This window comes from Helianthus annuus, chromosome 8 (assembly GCF_002127325.2).
Source record: "Helianthus annuus cultivar XRQ/B chromosome 8, HanXRQr2.0-SUNRISE, whole genome shotgun sequence".
NCBI classification, from domain to species: Eukaryota; Viridiplantae; Streptophyta; class Magnoliopsida; order Asterales; family Asteraceae; genus Helianthus; species Helianthus annuus.
Genome location: NC_035440.2, coordinates 51,466,722 through 51,488,974, shown reverse-complemented (window position 1 = coordinate 51,488,974; position 22,253 = coordinate 51,466,722). Strand labels below are relative to the sequence as shown.

The 22,253-nt window shown below is 33.5% G+C and overlaps 1 protein-coding gene and 3 long non-coding RNA genes across 14 annotated transcripts; 3 read left to right on the top strand and 1 right to left on the bottom strand.

The window, feature by feature from the left end:
- Nucleotides 1-584: 584 nt before the first annotated feature.
- Nucleotides 585-3,268, top strand: LOC110872856. Of its 8 annotated transcripts, none has more exons than XR_004864457.1 (10): nt 585-1,380; nt 1,486-1,550; nt 1,648-1,715; nt 1,798-1,854; nt 1,954-2,179; nt 2,337-2,391; nt 2,642-2,728; nt 2,806-2,905; nt 2,972-3,017; nt 3,113-3,268. It is a non-coding gene; the product is annotated as an uncharacterized LOC110872856 (long non-coding RNA). The 8 variants fall into 8 exon arrangements; XR_002554728.2 differs by having other exon boundaries at nt 2,635-2,728; XR_004864456.1 differs by having other exon boundaries at nt 2,332-2,391.
- A 222-nt stretch (nt 3,269-3,490) lies between these two features.
- Nucleotides 3,491-5,682, top strand: LOC110872857. 2 transcript variants are annotated; one of them, XR_002554729.2, is made up of 5 exons: nt 3,491-4,397; nt 4,466-4,591; nt 4,675-4,818; nt 5,121-5,302; nt 5,405-5,682. It is a non-coding gene; the product is annotated as an uncharacterized LOC110872857 (long non-coding RNA). The 2 variants fall into 2 exon arrangements; XR_002554730.2 differs by having other exon boundaries at nt 4,277-4,397; nt 4,472-4,591.
- Nucleotides 5,683-14,496: 8,814 nt separating this feature from the next.
- On the top strand, nt 14,497-17,204 carry LOC110872858. 3 transcript variants are annotated; one of them, XR_002554731.2, is made up of 5 exons: nt 14,497-14,975; nt 15,077-15,186; nt 15,661-15,731; nt 16,064-16,728; nt 16,874-17,204. It is a non-coding gene; the product is annotated as an uncharacterized LOC110872858 (long non-coding RNA). The 3 variants fall into 3 exon arrangements; XR_004864455.1 differs by lacking the exon at nt 15,661-15,731 and having other exon boundaries at nt 14,498-14,975; nt 16,064-16,116; nt 16,196-16,728; XR_002554732.2 differs by lacking the exon at nt 15,661-15,731.
- A 597-nt stretch (nt 17,205-17,801) lies between these two features.
- LOC110869992 (RING finger protein 24) lies at nt 17,802-18,434 on the bottom strand. Its single transcript, XM_022119189.2, has one exon. It carries the CDS (start codon nt 18,366-18,368, stop codon nt 17,802-17,804), a length of 567 nt encoding a protein of 188 aa, XP_021974881.1. The 5' UTR covers nt 18,369-18,434.
- Nucleotides 18,435-22,253: the final 3,819 nt, after the last annotated feature.

Here is a 22,253-nt window from a genome sequence, read left to right as displayed (position 1 = left end):
GGGGGATATGAACTCACCTTGATGTCCTTGTGCAAATCTAGATAAATGTGATTCCGTGATGTCGCTCCAAGAACAAGAATTTGCTAGCGTGCAACCTGTGACATTCCTACCAAGGAATACTTATAAGTTTCTAATAAAACAACATAGCTAAACTACGTGTTCGAGCTGTACCGAATCGTTAACTAAACGACTCTAAGGATGTGTTATTATCTTGTCTTGAAATAACCATTCTATGGTTATTTGATCCCAGTTAATCAGTCTCAGAAACACGACTTAGTTTCCGAGTGATTTAGGATATATATATATATATATATATATATATATCTATACTACTTTATAAAGCATATAGGAAGGATAGAATGGTCTTTTGCCACTTTACAACTCTTTAAAGCCCATTGTACAAACCTCTTAAGCACAAGTGTTGAAAACTTGTTTTCAACACCTGATGATACCACGCGGATCTTAGCGGATCAACTTGACCCGGTTTTTGTTTGATGGATCCAATATATTCTTATTATCACAGATCTAAACCACAATTTCATCCGCCGCTTCACAATTCTTTCACTCTCTAAACCCTAGATCCTCCACCGCATAACTGAAGCACCTCCACCGCACCTCCACCGCTCATCCATGGAACCTGTCTTTGCCATCACCGTCTTCTCCCCTTTCATCCATGGAACAGGTCATGTTTTTAACCCTATTTTGTACGTTTTTTTTTAATCTTTGTCAGATCTGTGATAATACTTTTAGATCTGTTTTAATACTTTTAGATCTGTGATAATACTTTTAGATCTGTGAATCTGTGATAATACTTTTAGATCTGTGATAATACTTTTAGATCTGTGTTGGTTTTGTGATTATTTTAATGTTCTGTGAATGGATCAACATTAGGGCTTTTTGTTTGATAATTAGGGCTTTGTCAGATCTGTGAATGGACCAATTTTAATTTCTTGCATTAGGGCTTTGTCAGATCTGTGATAATACTTTTAGATCTGTTTTAATACTTTTAGATCTGTGATAATACTTTTAGATCTGTGAATCTGTGATAATTCTTTTAGATCTGTGATAATACTTTTAGATCTGTGTTGGTTTTGTGATTATTTTAATGTTCTGTGAGATTTATAGAGAAAACGTAATTTCTGTTTCATAATTAGGGCTTTTTGTTTGATCTAATCGGTTACTGAATTATGGTTTTGTTTGTAAGGAGAATCCGATTGCAAGCTCACCGGCGAAGGAAGCATACAGGAATCGGCTGGCGGACAGCCTCAACATGGACAGAACTAACATTCTAGCTTTCAGGAATAAGCCTCCGACACCAACAGATGCGGTTCCAAACGAGTGGTTTTGCTTCACTACAAAGCAACAATTTTCAAATTCAAAGTAAAATACCTAATTATCTGTTCAAATTTTGCATGAAGAATATATGTACTTTACTCTGGTTGAAAAGGGCTAACCTCTGAATCTTTGTGGGTGTTTCTGTTATAGATTTGTGTGGCCACGTGACCTTTGTTATGTGCGGTATTGGCGCCGAAATGATGATGGGAGTTATGGTGAGTGCATGCACATACCAAATAGTCATCGCTTAATATGATTTAATTTTGAATCTCTCTAATTAAAAGTAGTTTTGCTGTTACTTTGTTTTTTTAGGATTGGTTTGATCCAATTGCTGATTCGACTACTAGCCATCTCGATCTGATTCCCCACATGGTTTAGGGGTAATTGATTTTGTTTTTGACGTTTAAAGGTTTTAAAAATCATTGAATTTTGTATTAAATGGGAATTTCGACATCATTTCAGGAGAAGTTTAAAACAACAGGACTATGGAAGGATATACGGTGCTACATTGACAGTCAAGTGAGACCCCATCTCTTTGTTTAAAGTTCAAACACATAATTTGTTTTCAGTTTTTAATTTTCAATGAATTATACTAATTGTGATACTCTTATTGTGCAGCTCTACGGTTTGTAGGTTGAAGTTTGCTTAACACGCTTCAACCGTCGAACTTGGTGCGGCTCAATTGAATAAGGAAAGCAGGGAGGTCATGGACCTTAAAGACTTGTGCAGACTAAAACTGTGATTGAGATATCTGCAGCAGTAGCTAGCAGCAGCTGAAGGGAATGTTGATCGAAAGATGTGAACAGAGGCAAGGTGGCAAGGTTTTAGTAATAGTTGTTATATGGTACATTTACATAACATGAACTTTTACTTCCAGTTGATTTCGACATAACTATAGTCTGTACAGTGTACATATTTCAGTATTAAAATCACAAGTTTACACATTCTTAGAGTGGTTAAATCCATGTCTTTGACCGGTATAATTATCGTTTGAAGCAAAGTTGGGTAATCGGAGATGATACCATAAATGAAACTGCATCTCCATAAGCTAATGAGGTGATGTTATTGGATCTTGGTTCATTGGCCGCCTTGGTTTTAAAATGCGCGCATAATGCGTGATGCGTCCGATGCGCTGATGAGAGCGCATCACTACAACTGATGCGTTGTGTTTACGTGATGCGAGTATATTGCGCGCATTTCGCATGATGCGCTCATCGCATAATGCGCTCTGATGCACGCAACATTGTTTCTTATGTTTTTGGCCCACAAGCACTGATTTGGTGAAGGTTGTTAATCAAGTGAGCAGCAACGCACGACAGATGGGGATTTTGGCGAGGAGACTAGGGTTCCGGTGAAACCTTTTCACTACATGTTGTCATCTCTGTCGACAATGGTAAGCAATCTGCCTGTATTTTTTTTTTGGTCGTACACTTTCTTTATATCGTTTGGTTGCTATTTTTTGTGTTATAGAACAAATTGAAGACGTGCAGTGGTGAAAGTTCTTAGACCGGAAGGTTTGTATATGATTTACAGATCTATGTGGAATGCAGAAAATGGGAGTTGTCACCAGGTACGATCAGCATCTGGGCCTTAGTCTATATAACCTTCATTTACTTATTTATTTATAATTTTGTAGGAGAGGATAAAAAAGTTCTATGGCTGATGCATTTGTGAGTTTTAAGGTGCTTATATAATCCAAAAGTTCCAAGGTGTGTGTGTTTTTTTTTTTTTTTTGTTGCTAAAATTCAAACATTTACAATCCTATTAATTCAAACAGGTCCAATTTAAACACAAAAAAATGAACCATTGTGGATTCCATTAGAAGAACACCTTTTGCATCATCCTGTGAAGAGATGAGGAGCTCTGCTTCAGTGAAGGAAAGGGCAATCTACTTGTGAAGGTACCTGTGAAGGAAAGTATGTATGCCTTCCAAACCAAGGTATAGATTGTAAGGTAGATATTAAGTAGTTGTTGACATCAATTATTGAAAATTAATCAAATTTATCTAGCATGTAAAAAGCATTCATCTTATAAATGTTTGAGCACCACTGAATACACCAACTTGATTCCTTTTTTCACATGTCTTTCAGATGCAGGCTTGATGGGGATGAATTTCATGATTGGAAGAAAATAAACCTTTCCTATTTAATACCTTCGTCTCACAAGTTCTAAATAAATCATAATTTTTTTGGTATTCTCGTACGTGTGATGCCTTTTTGCTAAATGAAGACAGCTAGAGCATGGCGTGGAAGCTTAAAAGATATATAATGATGTCTGGTGTTCGACAACGACGAAATTTTAAAGGGCCAAACTGGGTTATTATATTAGTGTGCTTAGTCAGCATATTTTTAGTTGGATTATATATCTACCAGCCCAGGAATACTGCTGCCTGCTATATCTTTCTGTCCCGTGGCTGTTCCGATCTTGAAAACACTCCAGCAGTTCCTTCCAGAGAATTAACAGATGAAGAAAACACAGCTCGGGTGGTCATCACGGAAATTTTGAAATCATCTCCTGCTGCTCCAAAGAACGCGAAAGTCGCTTTCATGTTTTTGACTCCTGGCCCATTACCGTTTAAAATGCTATGGGACAAGTTCTTTCAAGTAAAAGAACCTGTTTTGATCCAAACAGACCTAACCCGTCATAAGACCCACACGTATTTCATTTTTCACACAAAGGTATTTCGGGTGCTTTTATTCGCCTGAGTAAACTGGTGACAATGAACGGGCGTCAGGTGCTTCTATTCGCCTCATAACTGATTAACTGACCATGTGAGATAAAAGAAGACGCCTTTGTTTGGATTAAGTATAGATCGAGTAAAGCTTCCCTTGAGTGGGATAACTGGGTTTCGTTTAATGTTGGGGCTCTGTTGTAATTTGCTTTTCCTCCTTGTATTCCAACCAGTGGCTGGTTGCTTTATATTTATATATAAAGTTTGTTGCAGTTCAAAAAAATATATATATAACATTCTTCTGTTGTTTTGAGACCGAAACACAATTAATAAGATTTTTTTTAAATGACAGATGCAGACATGGGATACTATTGCTGGAGGCGATTCAGAGGTACATTTTAGTTTTAAACTGGTTTCGTTTATACTTTATAGTGGTTATAATATGGAACATTTTAATAGAACCAGGTAACAAAATTTCTGCATAAGCGAGCACAACCCCAGCGAGCCCAACGCAACGGCGCAGTGAGCGCAGCCGCATCGACGTCTAATATCAATTTCTATTGGTTCAATTTAGTATCTCAATGAGTATATATCAATTTCTATGTCGTCTAATATCAGATGCTTTCAATTATTGTATATGAGATAAGTTTGTTTTTGGTCTATCACAGGACTACCAGAATGCCCAGGTCAATGAAAGATCTTTTAATGCCATCAAGTGATATAAGAGAGTTTTGTATATGTAATGCCCAAACGAGTTGAATTGGTCATTGTTGCGAGAGAAGCTACCTTGGGCTTGTTCAAAGATTGTAAAGGTAAATCTGTCACTTTTTTGTTTTTCTATCAAGCTAAGAGTGGCTAACACTGTATATTTATTTGACTATAAAATGACTACATAGAGTTGGATATACTAATGTCTATTGTAGGATTACATGTTTAGATGTGAAATCTATGACCTTATCCACTATAACGGATGGAATAGCGTGTAAATGAACTTGATATTTATAAATGAGTCTGAAGTTGATAGTTTTTTTATTTAAATTTGACATTAATACATGCGCTATTGTTATTGAGCCTGTAGTCATTAATATGTAATTTTAGATAAATAATGTTGTAGGAATAACGGAACAGGGTTCTGCTGAGCGTGACAAGCATCAAATGATGCAGCTGGGCTTCAATCAGCTACAGCATGGGCTCAAATGTTGTCTCAATAGGCGATTTTCAGCTTCAACATCAACTATAGCTTATGCAACCTACAAATCCCAGTTTGACAACTTAGCATAATCTCCAAGATTGCAGGTATCTAAATTTTAGATTTATAAACCCAGCTTGTTATATACTTATATGCCATTTACACATTTTAAGCATGTTTATGAGACTTTTTTTTTTGTTTTTCATTAGTCTACATGGGCCGGTAGCATATCACAAACATCAGGCCCTTTGGTGATCTAACTGCAAAACAATGGATTCGCTTCCTATTGCTTCGGTTGCTCGAGTCATGCTTCCAAGTGGAGGTCCTGTGAAATGTAATTGGACAGGGCACATATGCATATGATACTGAACTAATGTTATTTCTCCCTTTCTTTTATTGTGGTAAAGTTTTTATGACATTTTATTTTCTATATGTACATACTATGCAACGGTTTTTGGGACTTGTATTTATCATCGTCTTTTTTCTTTGTAACTCAAGCCTTTTATCATTCAACTTTGGGTTAGATGAATTAATGTCAAATTATAATTATAACTACAGTTTAAAACGTAGCTTCCGATCTTAGATGCAACCCTAGAACATAGAACTAAACCAAAAAAATTACATGTGTAATAACTTGCACTGTATATTCCAAAAATGAAAAGTGAGCCGATGTTTTACACCGATGCTACAATTAAGAAAACTAAGAGACGTACAATGTAATATATCACAAAACGACTGATAAACTAACGGTAAACCAGTATCCTATTGTAAATCGCACTCCCGCCGCATCGCGCGGGTAAACGACTAGTATATATATATATATATATATATATATATATATATATATATATATATATATATATATATATATATATATATATATATATATATATATATATATATATATATATATATATATATACTAGTAGGGTGCCCGCGCGATGCGGCGGGGGCGACACTTTGCATTGCAACACTCGTTTCTGTTAGTTTTCTTATTCCTATAATATTTATAATATTTATGATAACATTATTGTGGTGGATAAATGTCATAAGTTTACACATATGTAAAAGTTTTGTTCTTTTATAAAAAATAATAACCAAAAGACAAAAAATATTGTTTTTTTTTTTGTATAAAAATTAATAATCAAAAGACAAAAAATAAAAGATAAGTTGTTATAATTGCAAAGTTTGTTTATTTTATTGGTTAAATCATAAAGTATAATTTTATTCTTTAAAGATCATAACTTTTTATAAATATCCACATACTACTCATCCAATAAACTTTAAGTTTAAAATTTTCGTTTTTATAAAAACAAAAAATAGTATTTGACTCGTAAGTACGTTTTAGAGCTTTAACTTAAATCGTTAAATTTCGGGTTTTTACAAATATAAAAAATTTATATTTTTATAAGATTTCATAAACTGTTTTTATAAAAAATAGGATGATAAGAGTTTATATCTTTATTAACTTTATATCATACTAAGTTCAAATTTTTAGTTCCTAACTAATTTTATCTATATGAGTCTACTTTTAACTAATAATCCCTAAAAATATGCAACACAATCTACTACTATGTATCTAGTCAAGTTGGTAAATAATTATTTTAGAACTGACTAATATTATCTATAACAATATAGTTGAACTTATAATTCCTAAAAATTTGGAACCCAGTTTAGAATTTATCTAGTAAAGATTGTAAATTTCTAGATTATTTTATTTATATTACTTGTTATAAAAATGTTTATAAAATAATTATTTTTTATTAACTTTATATCATAGTAAGTTCAGTTTTTTAGTTTAGCTTTAAAGTTTATTACTTTATTACTTTTTAATTGAAAAATGCAAATTATTATATTAATATCCAAGAATAACTGCAATAATTATTTTTTTATTAGTTGACTTATAATTCCTAAAATTTTGGGACATAGTTTACTATTTATCTACTAAATATTGTAAATTAGTATTAAATAATTCCTAAAATTTTGGGATATAGTTTACTATCTATCTACTAATCCGTAAATTAGTATTAAATAATTCCTAAAATTTTGGAACATAGTTTATCTTCTATATACTAAATATCAAAGTTTTGTTTTGTAATAAAAATTAATAATAAATAAAGTATAGAAAAACTGTTTTAAACATGTAAAGATTCGTTTGTTAATAAAAAATACTAAACAAATGACAAAAAATAAAAAATAAGTTGCTATCGTTATAAAGTAAGTTTATTTTTTGGTGAAATGATAAAGTTTATAATTTTATTGTTAAAAATCCATAACTTTTTTAAATATCCACATTATACTCATCCAATAAACTTTAATTTTAAAATTTTCGTTTTTGAAAAAGTAAAAGTAAAAAATAGTAGGTGACTTGTAGGTACGTTTTAAACACCTTTAACTAATGTTAAATTTCATTTTTATAAATATTTAAAAAATCATATTTTTATAAAACAGTTTTTATAAAAAAAAATAGGATGTAAAAGTTTATATCTTTATTAACTTTATCTTTTTATTTAAGAAATACAAATTATTCGAAAAATCTATAATATTATATAATTATTTTTTCATATCTCGTGTCGTCCAACAGTTTTTTTTTATAGAAGGCACTAATGGATATATACGAAATCCTCGTGGAACATGACTGTTAAATTGAATAAGTTTAGTGTGCTTTGTAAATACAATCTTGAATTTACTCCAAACCAAGAGGTAGTTTTCATGTTTTGGCCATTCTTGGTAATCGAATTTATCTCTTTGGAAATGATCAAGTACGAATATGTAAATTATATAATACGAACATGATTAAGTACTAAAGTATATTAGTTCAATCGTGATGTAAATTATAAGTGCAATAAAATAACACAAAACATAAACTTCAAATATAAAATAAACTTGATTATTCATAGGATAGTCTATATCAAACAAAAACAACTGAAAATGAAAGACACATAAAAACACTTGATATATTTCATCTAAAATCTCTTCTTTTTTGATTCGTTTTTCTTGTTTGTGCTCGAATCAGCAGTATCATCTAATTCATCTTCTTTCTCATCGTCCTCAGAGTCATCTAAATTTATAACCTCGACCCATTTCCATTCAGAGAGTCTCTTAGATCTTTTCTTTTGATTCTCATACTTCTGATCCTTAAAAAACAAAAATTTAATAAAAAGTTAAAAAATGATTAAATAAATTTAAAAAAAGACCAAATATTGAATAAAAAAATTTAAAAAAGATTAAATAAATTTTAAAATTACCTCTTCACTAAATTGACGTTGAAGCTTAGACTTGTATGGACTGAACATTGCACCATAAGAAATAATTTCAACACTATTATCACCATCATCCTACAATAAAACACCAAATAATAGCATAACGAACTTGTTAATATGAAAGATTATAAGCGAAAATATAACTTAAAAACTAACAAAAGCTTGTTCGACAACTGGGGTGTTTAAATTGGTGTGTTGAATCTGAAAAATCAAATAAGTTAGTATTCACATAAAAGTAAATAAAAGAAAACAATTATTCATCATTGCGATATAACAAAACTTATCATAGAACCGACCTTAGATTTTTCAATATCGCATGCTTGTTTTTTCGCATCAAGTGAATTTAGAACTGGCTTCATATTTTAAATCTGTTTAGCAACAGAAATGTAGAATTGTGAGTGTTTGCTATGTATTTATAGTAGTCCATTAGGGTTTAGTTTTAGATTGGTCATCCATTTATTTAGGAAGTTTGTTGTGAGTTTTAAGTTTTTAAAATAAGATGCACATATCCTGTTTAGTTTGTTGTGGCATGTTTAATAGGAAGTTTGTTGTGAGTTTTATCTATACTTACTATATTAAACATGCCACAACAAACTGACTCTATACAAGTAAAATTAGGGAATATTTTAGTTTATTAATGTCGTTCAAAATAAAAAAACTTGGGTAAAAAACAAATGTTAATGCACGGTAGCTAGGTAATGGTCAAAGCTGGCTTGGGTAAAAAACAAATGTTGGCTTTAATCAATTGTACATTTACGCATCGGCTATTTGTACTTTATGAACGCACGGCGAAACTAAAAAAGACAACTATCGAAACGTTTAAAAAAATGTGCCGATCGTCATGGTACCTTCGGATTTTTTTAAAACATTACGGTTGTAAGATATCGCAGGAATACATTAAAGAATTAAAGAGGGGGGGAGTGTAACTAATTGCCCATAATTATGTTAAATGTCAAGGATTTAAATGTAATAGATTGAGGGACTAAAAAATAATTATGGTTTAAAAGACCACTTTACCCTCATTCTAGGGGTTTATCTATAAATAATGGGGGAAGAAGTTCTTAACTTTTGGGAATCCTTCCCTCATGTATTATAATATAGTATAGATATATATATATATATATATCAATATGCTTACGAAGTCGTGTTAGTCGTCGCGAATAGAAGGCGTAGATGAATAGTAGTACGACTCTTCGTAGCTTTCATAAGACGTAAATAAATAAAATATATATACATAGAATTGCGCTAAAATAAGAACCACCTCCAGTTGTAAGAACCGTGAGAACTACTTGATCTGGGGCGAGTTCGACCCAAATTTTTTTTTCATAAACATAGATGTGTGTATTATAAACACATTTGTAAAAAGAAATTGAAAAAAAATGTCGTGTGTGTAGTTTTGAGCACCACAAGTTTGTGTTTACGGGTATTGTAAATTTTCCGGTAAGATTTAGGGTACCCGTAAACAAAACTTGTGGTGCTCAAAACTACACACACGACATTTTTTTTTTTTTGAATTTTTTTTTACAAATGTGTTTATAATACACGCATCTACGTTTATGAAAAAAAAATTGGTCCACCTCGGCCCGTACGGTGTAGTTCTCACGGTTCTTACAACTCGAGGTGGTTCTCAATTCAGCGGTCTTCTATATACATATATCTATATATATATTCAAAATATTGACGTTTGAAATGAACATAAACGACTATATTCATTTTATAAGAATATTCGGATTCTAGACGATGGAAATAAATATAACAATTATTTTTATTTTATAAAATATCCGAATCGTCGACGTTCGTAATATATGTAAACAATTATATTTACTTTATATAAGTATACGAATTTCCGACGACGATCAGAATAAATATAACAATTATATTCATATTATAAAAGTGTGCGAAATAACGACGGTTGAAATAAATATAAACAATTATATTTATTTTGTAAAAGTATTGGGTTTATCAACGTTGGAATAAGTATAACTAATTGTATTCATTTTATAGGGGTTTTTGAGTTTCAAAGCGTTTTGAAATAAATAGGAATTATTATATTTATTTTATAATAATTTTTGAGTTTTGTTAACTAGTAACCCGTGGTTTGTCGAAATGTTATAAATTTGATTTCTAAGTTATAAAACATCGCTGAACTAAACATACATATATTTTTATTGTATAAGAACACTTGAACTTCGATAGTTGTCATTATTTTAAAATATATCGCGTTTCGTATATCTGGTTTTTAACGAAAAACAAACAGAGTTTTCTCTGTTTTTTTTACTAACCCGCCAACTCAAGTTGTCGTCTTTTATCAAAACTCAACAATTATTCAGCAAACAATATATATATAATTTTCGTCAAATTCGCCAAACAATGTAACAAGTCACTAAACGTATCAACTATGGTACGATGGTTCGAGCTCGGTTCACGTAATATAAAAAGCTCTAAAAATAATGTAATAATAACTCGCTACGTTTAAACTTTAACGGGTCCTGAGTTGACCATCTTTAACCTGTTTGACCGCTGTTGACCTAAGTTTGACCTGTTTGACCGAGTTGACTTTCGTTGACCACAGTGGACCCGAACACCGAACCAAAAATGTGAACCGAGTTGACCGGCTTTTACTGTTGACCGGAACCGGTTCCGTTGACTGCTGTTGACTATCGTTGACTACCTTTGACCGAACCCGGGTGTTGACCGAACCGAACCCGTGACCAAAACCCGAACTAAAACACCACCATAACTGTCGCCACCGCGTGGCGGCGTCGTGTGCTTTTCCGGCGGCCGTCATCAACGTCTAGGCACCACCGTCACCATCGACATTCGTCGTCATCTTCATCATCTACTGTCGTCCTCATCAGTTATCCCGGAGAATAGGAAGAAAAGAATAATAAATAAAAAAATAAAATATAAGAGATCTCACCGGAGTAATAATGACGTTAGCCATTAGTCGGCAGTATCATCGTATCATCCTCATCATCGATGTATCATCATGATCATCATCATCATCATCATCACCATCATCATCATCATCATTGTCGGTGTCGTCGCCGTTTCCGGCCGTCAGAGTGACAGCAGTCGGCTCCGCCGACTCTCTCTCCCTTCCCCTCCGATCTCCTCTCTCTTGTGTCTCTCTCTCACCCCCGCTCTCCTTTTATCGCCGCCGCACACGGCGGATCCCTTTCTTTCTCTGCTTTCTGAACTGCGAGTGGGGTGGAGGGTGTACAAGGGAAGGAGGATGGAGGTGTGTGTGTCAGCCGACCAGAGAACCGACGCTGGAGCGTCGCCGGAGTAAGAAATCCGGTGATCGGAGTTTTAGAGAGGGAGGGCAGTGGACTTGAAGTGTGCGGCTGAAGAGAAATAAAGGGGTTAGGTTTTGAACTTTATAAAATGGCTAATATACTAGGGTTTTAAGTGGGCTTAGGCCCAGGCCCACAAGCCCGTTCACGCGGCCCGATACGTTTTCCGAAGCCCATTTTTAAACCCGCTCATCATAGAATGTCGTAAAATATAATGTTAAGTCGAGAATACTCAAAATTTCATCAGAAATCGATAATTTGAACCATATTTTGTCGGTTGCGTTATAACGCATAAAATGTTTCGTTCGTCGTTTCTTGTCTGTTTTTCGATCTGTTTCCAACTGCGGATACTAAAATTTGAAAACGAAGTTAAATATATCATAATATATTAATATTGAGACGTAAGTTGAGTCCGGTGCTTCCATTTCGTTGTTGATTGTCGGTAAATTATGATTTCTGTGTTTTTCGTTCACGTTTGCGTTTTGTGACATTCGAAAGCGTGATAAGTTCGCAAAACGAAATCCATATGTTTAAATTATATGCATACATTTCGTATTTGTTGGCATTGTCAGTATTTTGTCCGGTGTCCATTCGTTACCGCTTAATATTCAGTAGATTTCCGGAAAATCACCGTACGCGCACTGTAAAGTTAGATAGGCCTTCCTAGGCATGCCAAGAGCCTAATTAAGTTAATTCGTGCCTTAAACACTATTTATTATCGCCTTAAACATTTGTTAATCGCGAAATTAAGAGGTGTAAATCACTGGTTGTCATAACGTCGGCATAACCCCGTTAAGTTTTTTTTAATGGCAGACTATTATACAAACAAAATGAAAAAGGTTGAACCACTGGCGAGAATAAACTATGTTGGGATTATTATAATAAAAAACACGCAGATTGGATTTTTTGAATCTAATTTGACATTTTAATTTTACACCAACCTATATGAACTATTACACAAACCTAATTAGAACGCCGACGAGACAAGAACATGAGGTTTGAAAGAATAGTCATTAGAACAGTAACCGCTTGAAAAAGAATAGTCATTTGAATAGTAACTGTTTAAAAAAAGTAGTCGTTGGAACATTTGAAAAAAAATTGTCATTGGAAAAGTAATCATCTAAAACTAAAAAATAATTAAGAAGTTAAAGGTAAATTAATTTTTATATAATTTATAAAAGAAAAATATATATTATTAATATAAAGGAAATACAATAAATATTTATACGATTTCTAAAATGGAATACATAAATTATAAATAGTTAAATAAAAGGAAAGATAGGTGATAAGAGCATCCACAATAAGGAGTGTTTTTTTGATGTTTTTATTGTGTCAAGGTGGCATTGCCCCACCAATCACACACATTCTCTCTCTCTTGCCCCATATTATCATCCAAAAACAACACTCTCTCTCCTCTCTTCTCTCTCCTCTTTCATCTTTACCTCTCACAACACCTTTCTCTCTTCTCAAATACATGTTTTTTTTCCTACATACACCACCACACATTCTCTCCTCCACCTCACACCCTCTCTAATCCACCTCACCTTTCTCTCTCCTTAAAAACATCAACATATATCCTATTGTGGATGCTCTAAGTTGGATAACGAAATGATGATTTATAATGATGATAGTTTGGAATGATTTGACATGCTGACTAAGAGGTTTGAATTTTAGACCACGGATGCTCTTAGTAATTGTATGTGAGTTTCCAAAGTCACTCATTAATAAAATTCGAAAACTGCTTAAGTCCTATTTTGTTCTTTTGTTCATTGTGAGCATTACGAGAAAAAAGATCAATTGCGACTGCGTTTTCAGTTGCAAATCCGTTGCAAAACTTTTTGCGACCGGTTTACGACCGGAAATGCGACCGAAATTGACCTAGTCGCTAACCGGATTTTGCGACTGAATTTGCAACCGGTGCAAATTTGCGACCACTATTTACAACCGGAATTACTGTCGCAACTGTTGCGACTGATTTGTGATAAAAAAAATTGTGAAAAAGCTTGCAACTGAAAAAAGTTGGTTGCAAATTTTGTGACTGATTTCCGATCGTATTATATATTTATAGTTATCTTTTGTTAGTATTCATATATTATTGCGATTGAAAAGTCGGTCTTAAAATTTACGACCGATTTTGCAACCAAATTATATTTCGAAGTTTTGTTTTTTGTTATTCATTTTCGCAACCGAAAAAACACGGTCACAAATTTTTCAACCTAATTTGCGACCGTCAATTGCACTTTAGTTTTACATAATAAAATCTGTGACCTATTTGCTACTGGAAAAAGGAGATTGCAAAATTTGCAACCGAAAATTTGACGGTCGCAAATTTTGAGACAAATTTGAGTTTGGTCGCTAGTTTTGCGACTTTTTCTTGCCGGTCGCAAAGTTTGGTTGCAACTGCCTAGTTAGTTTTCTAGCAATGGAGTGCTGCAGATTTAATATTACCATTTCAACCACTTCGTCTAGTTATCTTTTTAAACTGATCATGAACCAAACTGATTTCCAATTCTTAAGTGTGTTACACACTTTTAACATACCGGATGTTTTTACCGTTTAGTGGGTCGCGAAGCACGCATAATTTAGATACTTATTTTAGAATATCTCATATTTGGGATTCACCATTTTCAATCAATCATTTCAGTTTTCTTTACAAAACAACTAGTTTGATAGTTATCAACTAAATTCACCATTAAACTTTATTTCAAACACCATTATATACTGATAAAAAATATACTGAATGAACAGTAAATAGATGGCATATCAGTAAATACAGGTACACCTCTCCTCCACGTCTGATAAGTGATTCAAGCAAACCCTAAACCTACTGCACCTCCACACACACCGCCGATTACATGGAGAGAGAACGATGAGAGAGATCAGAAAGGGGAGAGAGAACGGTGTGTGTTGGAACGGCGGCGTTGCCTATCACTGGTGGTGTGGTGGTGACTAGAGAAATTATCAGTGTGTGGTGGTGCCGGATTCACGGTGCGGTTCCGGTGGTGACGGAATCAGGGTGCGGTTCCGGTGGTGATTAGCGGCGTAGAGAAGATGCTAGGGTTCCGGTGAAGGTCGGGCAAAATTACGGTACCACGGGTGTCGGGATCAACATGAACAGACGACACCACGGGTGTCGGGATCTCTGCCGGTGAGAGATGTGAAAGTTTTAGGGTTCCGACGAGTCAGCTTAGCTCCGGTGAGAACCTGCTTTCCTGAACCAGGTATGCATGTATTCTTTTATAGTCAAAGTGGGCGTTCCATGTATTCATATCTAACAAGTTAGGCTTTTTTGGGACTTCAAATATTATTGTTTATGAAAAAGGGGAACGCATCCGGCAAGCACAATAGGTTGGCAAGCACAATAGGTTGTGGTGCATCTAGAGGGCGGTGTTCATATCAATCGGTGGTGTTCGATTGTCTATTAGGGCAGTGGTAAGTGAAATCGGTACTAAAGCAATCGATTGGTTGTGTTCAATAGTTTAGGGCGGTGTGCATCACTGTTGCTTGGTCTCTATGTTCTGAATTGGTTGTGCGTGATGTGGAAATAAAAATGATGCTTCCAGCATTGCATTTTTCATGAACAACATACAGAGATTGTGCTAGGGGTGAGCAAAATGAAAACCCCGACCCGATCAGACCATTACCCGACCTGACAAAATACAGAACCGATTCACTACCCTAAATATAGGGTCGGTTCTGGTCCATAGGTGCAAGTCGGGTTTCACCATGAAAAGAACCGAGAACCGACCCGACCCTATTTTATATGAAAAATTAGAACCGATCTAAATACCTAGGTACTTGGGTTCGGGTCGGGTTGGGTATATTTTCGGTTCGGTTCTCGGTTATTTTCGGTCCGGACCTAAACTTGCTCACCCCTAGTTATGAGTTATTTTTTGGTCTCAACAGCATTTGTCATCAACAAGGAGTCAACTGATTGGAGTTTGACTGAATCTGAGTTTTCGACAGTACTTTATGCTGTAAGCATCCTTTTTTTCTCAGTTTGTCAAGTTTGCAAGTTTTTAACTTTTTAAAAAATTTTGGCATATCGAGTGTTTAGACGTGCACGTTTTTGTTAGGGAATTAGGATGTCTCATACTCTCATGAGAACTAAATTGTCCTTTAAACAAGTTCTTAGACAAATGAGAATACACAAAAACACCGAATCCACTTACCACTGCCCTAACACCAAGAATGGATTGATAAGTTGGTTTGTCAAGTTTGTGTTTTGATTTTGACTTATGTTTCGATGAAGCAACTTACAGATCTAAGATATGTGAAATTTAATTAGTGTTTTTTTCCTTGACAACAGGGAAGGTTGTTTTCGCTGTGTCATTCAATGGATACTTCTTGCCAAGTTTTTAGGTAACTTTAACTTCCTTATTTTCTTCTTGCTTTTATTGATTTGAAGATTCCATGCTTCTGATCCTTATTTTCTTCTTAGGTGTATTGTTATAATGGCACCTTGATTTCCACATAAAGTAAAAGAATAAAGTATCCATAATTTTTTTTCTATAATTCTTTTAAACGATTTCATGTGAAATCTACAAAGAGTCTTGAAAAGTAACTGTGCTTCAATCAAAAATATATTATATTAGAAGGTTATATGTATATGCAAACCTAAGTAGTTGATGATACTCGAGTAAAGCATTATTGTATAATGTGTTTATAGTAAGAAAAGTCTTTGGTAGTTGATCATGAACTTTAGAAGAGTGTTGTTCTTTCAATGTAACGAAAAAGTATATGGATATTGCATAAGATAGAAAAGAGCTTTTACTAGAGTTACATGTCCTGAAAAGACATTAAGGTATGATTTACACTTATGAGGGGGTGATTGTTGATAATCATATTGTTACCGAGCCGATTACTTTACTAAAATCGACAGAAGAGGAGGGATGGTCATCGGGCGGTATGATGGTGAGTTTGCGGGTTCTGGCGAGGCAGTGATTGACCAAGATAATTTGAAAACTTTCTGTGGTATGCTATATTCCCTTTCATTAAAGTTTTGCCTTTACAAAGGTCTTTATCATCCGATTTTATAACTGTATGCTTTAGACAAAAAACACGTGATGTCGAACATATTTTTTGTTATATTAATATAGTTGGTTTATGAAAATTCTAGGTCATAAAGTATAGATGTGGAACTCCAGGAACTGCCAAGAAGAAAGGAATAACATGACCAGGAACATACATTCAAGAACTGAAGTGTTCATAGTAATTAAGATAGTCGTAGAGTATTATTGGCGACATATCATGTGATTACACCAAGAATGATTTGGTTTAGCATGATCGTGTTATGAGTTGTGATGTCAAACGTACACACCAAGAATGATTAAGTTTAGCATCATCGTGTTATGAGTTGTGATGTAAAGCGTACACACTAAGAATGATTGATCCGGTTTAGCCAAGAATGATTTGGTTGAGTGCGTCGTAACGCGGCGCTGCGCATAAAACTAGTTTGTTTACAAATTTCTTTTACGGTTAATCTTTGACCCAAAGTTACTAGAATATTAACATGCATGCATGAACATCCATTACATGGTAGAAAAACACTTCTATGATGTTGATTAGGCAATTTTGCTGCCTTTAATTTAAAACTACACTCGCGTTTCCCTAAACTTCATACTACCATATCAATAAACTTTCTTTCATTAATTAATAATAAAAATCCAATTTCAGTTAATTAGTTGAGATTAACCAAAATACGAAAACAAAAAATAGTATTGAATTCTAAGCAGTTAATAAACACAAAATTTTAACCAATAAATCTTTTAATAAGACACTGTAGCCCTGCAAATTTGCACCAAAACTAGTATTGTAGTTTTTGAATCAAGAACCCACCCTATAGTACAAACAAGTGTTACTCAAAACAGGGAATACTTTAGCGCCAGTGGCGGAACTAGACCTTCAACTCAGGGGTATCCCAAAATTTTTTAGGGGTGTCCTCGTACTTGTTCAGGGGTGTCCTATGTATAAAAATCGGAAAAAAAATTTTTTTTTTACACTACTGGTAAAAACTTGAGCCGTAGCCCGGGCTACACCCGTTTACACTACAGGTCCGCCCCTACTTTAGCCCTACAAATCGGACAATCGTTCTTCTGCTCCAACCATTTCTCAATGCATTCTTGATGATACCCATGTTTGCATTCGAGTGTGGTACACCTCTCACCCATCTCGAATTCTTGCAGACAAATCGCACAAACGTCCTCTTCTTCTTTCTCCTCATCACCGTTTCTACCAATCTTGATCGAATGTTCCTGCTCAACCGTTTCTTCGGACAAGTCATTGGCATGAAGAGACTCATGATAATCCATTATATAACTAGTAATCATTACACACGTTTCTGGATCCACCACTTGAGATCCATCCAAGGATATAACACTGGTTACTGATTCATTATTCGTTACGAGTTCCATCAAATGAGTTGTATAAGCAGGCCCACCATCATCAAACAACACGGATTGGATGTCTTCGTAGTATTGAATCATTGCTACTTGAGTCGGAGAGAGATTGACAATCAATAGGTTATCTACACGTTCACCTGGTTGCGCGTTCACCATTATAATCTGTTGGGAATCTGGAAGTATAATCTTGTATGAAGACGCTGATATGGCCATAATCTTTCGTCAGTAAATCTCTCGAGGTTGATATCTAGCGGCAGAAGTTATTAAACGTAGGTTGATATCTAGAGACAGATTGCATAAATTGTAAACTACTTATTAATAGATGAATTTATATAGTTGGTTGATCAAATATTTTCGTATATATTAACCTAGATTTTAGCGGATAGTTATGAAATCCTGATGAAGGAATTCCAATTGAACACCCGATATTATAGCCTTATACTACTTTTCAGTGATTCTTTTAAATACCTATCTCTATTATCTATATTATTATTATCTTATTATTATACATATTAAAGCAAAGTTATCATGAACAAAATATTTTTATAATATTATTAATACTTTTAGTTATTTTATTATTTTATTACTTAATTGATTTCTATGATTTTTATTATATATACTTAAATTATTATATTTAAACTCTACAAAAATAATTAGATTTTGGAACCAAATATATATCTAATATAACTTAAATCGTTAAATTTATAGGGGTAAAGTGATGGTGATTCGACAATGGTGATTTAAGTAAACAGTGGTGGTGACGAAGAAACTCCATGCGCTGTGGAGATACAAACGGTGTAAAAATATAACATTGATACATGTACCGATATTCATTTTTAATAGTTTTTTATGGATATAAAACACGTGTTGATATATATCTCTTTCGGTTGCTATACCGTTTGTCGGTACCGTAAAACACTAAATAGCTACTGACTGAAAACCCAATGAATTGAATCGATACTAAAGGAACCCAACCAATACCAACCGAGTTTCCACCGCCTAGCGAATGATACAGATCGAATACCTGCCGCATCGCGCAGGGAGAATCACACTAGTCTATATTAATATGAAGTGATCATGAATAGTGAACATATTTTACTAATTTATTATTATTACATTTTATTAGTATAATCAATAACTATATATATTTTATCTATATTAATTGGAAGTGATTATGAACACTAAACATATTTTATTAATATATATTATTAAATTTAATAGTATATCATAATAATTAACAACTAAATATTGTAACACTATACTATATATATTATACGTTTTTAGCCCTTTTAAATTTTTAATAATTTGATTTTTCTTCAATTATATTTATATCCATCTATATCTATGTTAACTGAAAGTGCTCGTAAACAGTACGTGAACATATGTTATTAATTTATTATTATTATTATTATTATTATTATTATTATTATTATTATTATTATTATTATTATTATTATTATTTTGTTTTCTTAGTATATTATAAAAAATAATAACTATATATAATATACCCTTGTACTATATATATTATACATTTTTGGCCCGTTTAAAGTTTTAATAATTTGATTTTTCTTCTTTTACTTGCATTCTTTTGTTTAAAAGAATGTTAAATAAATTAAAGTTGAGTGTTCAAACAAATTGTCTTGGCATAATTCTAAAAAAGAAGAAAAGCTAATTGATAGGTTATATCAACGTTCTTCTATAAATTTTATTAAAAACGCGGTTGTGTTTGAAATATAGTCTTTTTGGTATCTGGGCTATATCAAGTTCGGTGTCATAGCGGTACCATGGCGAACGAAAGGCACCAACCAAGCCACGTCGATACCCGTATCTCATAGCCGGTATTGATATATACTTACAAAAATATATGCTTTTAACCCATTTAGTTTTATTTTATTCGATTTTCATCCGATATCTAGCATTCAATATATTTTTTATAAAGTAGAATGTGTGACTTTCTTTTTTAAAAAAAAAGTCTTGCCAGCCAACCAATACAGGCATTGGTACCGCTATAGTTATTATTGGAACCCATATCGGTATTCGTTTCTTTATGATTTTCAATGTAAACCACACTCTTTTGGACATATCATGACTTTAAACCGAGCGTCAGTACTATAAAGATACGTATGGTAACAAGCTAAACCAAATTGACCGAATTCCCACCGCATCGCACGAGCAAATCAACATAGTTATACATATGAATTTGAAGAGCTGATGAATAGTGCTCTCTTTTAGCTCCAAACCAAAAAATAAAAAGAGAAATATTATTAATTCATTTTATGCCATTGGTAAAAAGCCTTTCAATTTAATACATTATTCTATTACATTGTAATAATTGTACTTATTTTTTTATACGATATAATATACGTTTTTAATCATTTAACTCTGGTTACTAATTTTTTTCTCCGATAACCACTTGTGTTCGTTGACTTAAAAAACTTAAATACGTAGTTGTGTTTAATTTAATTTATTGAAGTTCTTATATAAATTTTATTGAATACAGAGTTCTATTCGAAATAAAGTATTTTTTGTGTGTAGTAGGCTAGATCAAGTGCCGATGTCATAGCGGTATCGTAACGAACAAAATGAATACCGACCAAACAAGTCGATACTGGTATCGGTATATACTTAAAAATTTATACATTTTTAACCCATTTAGTTTGTATATAATATGATTTTCCTTCGACAACTCACGTTCATTACCTTTTGATATAAAGTTGAATATGCGACTTTATTCAATATCTTTTCTCATCGTTCCTTATTAACGTTGTTGAAAATCAATTTTTTTCTTATAGTACCGTGAGTCCATGATAGGCCGACCCGATACCGACATTGGGACATTGGTACCGGTATAGTTATTATTGCAATATTTTTTCTCATCGTCCCTTTGTTAACTTTGTTGAAATAGATTTTTTTTTCTTATTTTCAAGGTAAAAATACAATTTTTTAGATATATCATGACTTTAAATCAAATGTCGGTACTATACCGATACCGTAACGAATCAAACCGGTACCAACCGAATTCTTTTATGTAATGAACCGAACCGATACCGACTGAGTTCCCGCCACATCGCGCAAGCAAATCCACCAAGTTATATTTTACATGTATTAATATAAAGTGTGGGTGAACAATAGTTTAAGAGTTTTTTCAATATTTCTAAGTATTTATTATTTTATTGTTTTAATACTTTAATTAATTTTAAACATATGTTTTTTCTAATATAACTTTTATGATACGATCAAAGTATCCGTTATCAAAAGAAAACATAAAAATTATTGCATATCGATACTGATATTGTCCGGTTCAGTTTGATACAATATGTTAGTGATACAGTGTCAGTTTATCGAAAGCAAAAACAATATATAAATACCTGAACTGATACAGATGTTCAATCGGTTTCGATTTAGTCTGTACGATACCAACTGTAGGTCCCTCTCGGAGGATCGAGAACAAACCTAAACCTTGTTATACTAACCCACTAGCAAGTGCGGAATCCAAGCTAGCGAGCAAACCGGGATAATGCAAGAACAAACACAAGAACACACAAGACTCAACGATTAACACCACTTGTATTAATGCGTAGAAAGTTTCCGGTTACAAGCACAATGTTTACAATCTGTTTGCAAACTCTCAAAGTGTGTGTATGTGTGTTTCGGACAGAAAGCTCTCAACTCTCAAAGTTTCTGTCTGTGTGCATCGCTGTCTAAAACTCAACACTGCATGGGTATATATATACCCAGCCTAGCATGTCTGATCGAAGGATCTGATAGATGGTCCGAAGGATCATCTATCGAAGACCAAGTATTCGAAAGATCATCAAGGACCTCGAAAGATTACCTTTCGAGGTCTATGATTCGAACCATATCTTTCGATGAGGTCGAAGGATCCACATTATCCTTCGACCTCTTATCCTTCGACACAGAACATCTTTCAACTGTTGACTAAGTCAAACCAGGAGGACGGTTGACTTTGTCAACTTACAGGACTGACAAGAACATCGTTTACATATAGACCGAATACAGACAAAGTACAGACACAAGTGCACCAACAAACTCCCCCTTGGCTGTAGCTTTGTCTTTATCTTCTATGGTTGTAGACTC

Excerpts from the sequence above, each read along its gene's own strand:
- LOC110869992 (XM_022119189.2), bottom strand. The coding sequence starts at position 18,368 with ATGGCCATATCAGCGTCTTCATACAAGATTATACTTCCAGATTCCCAA.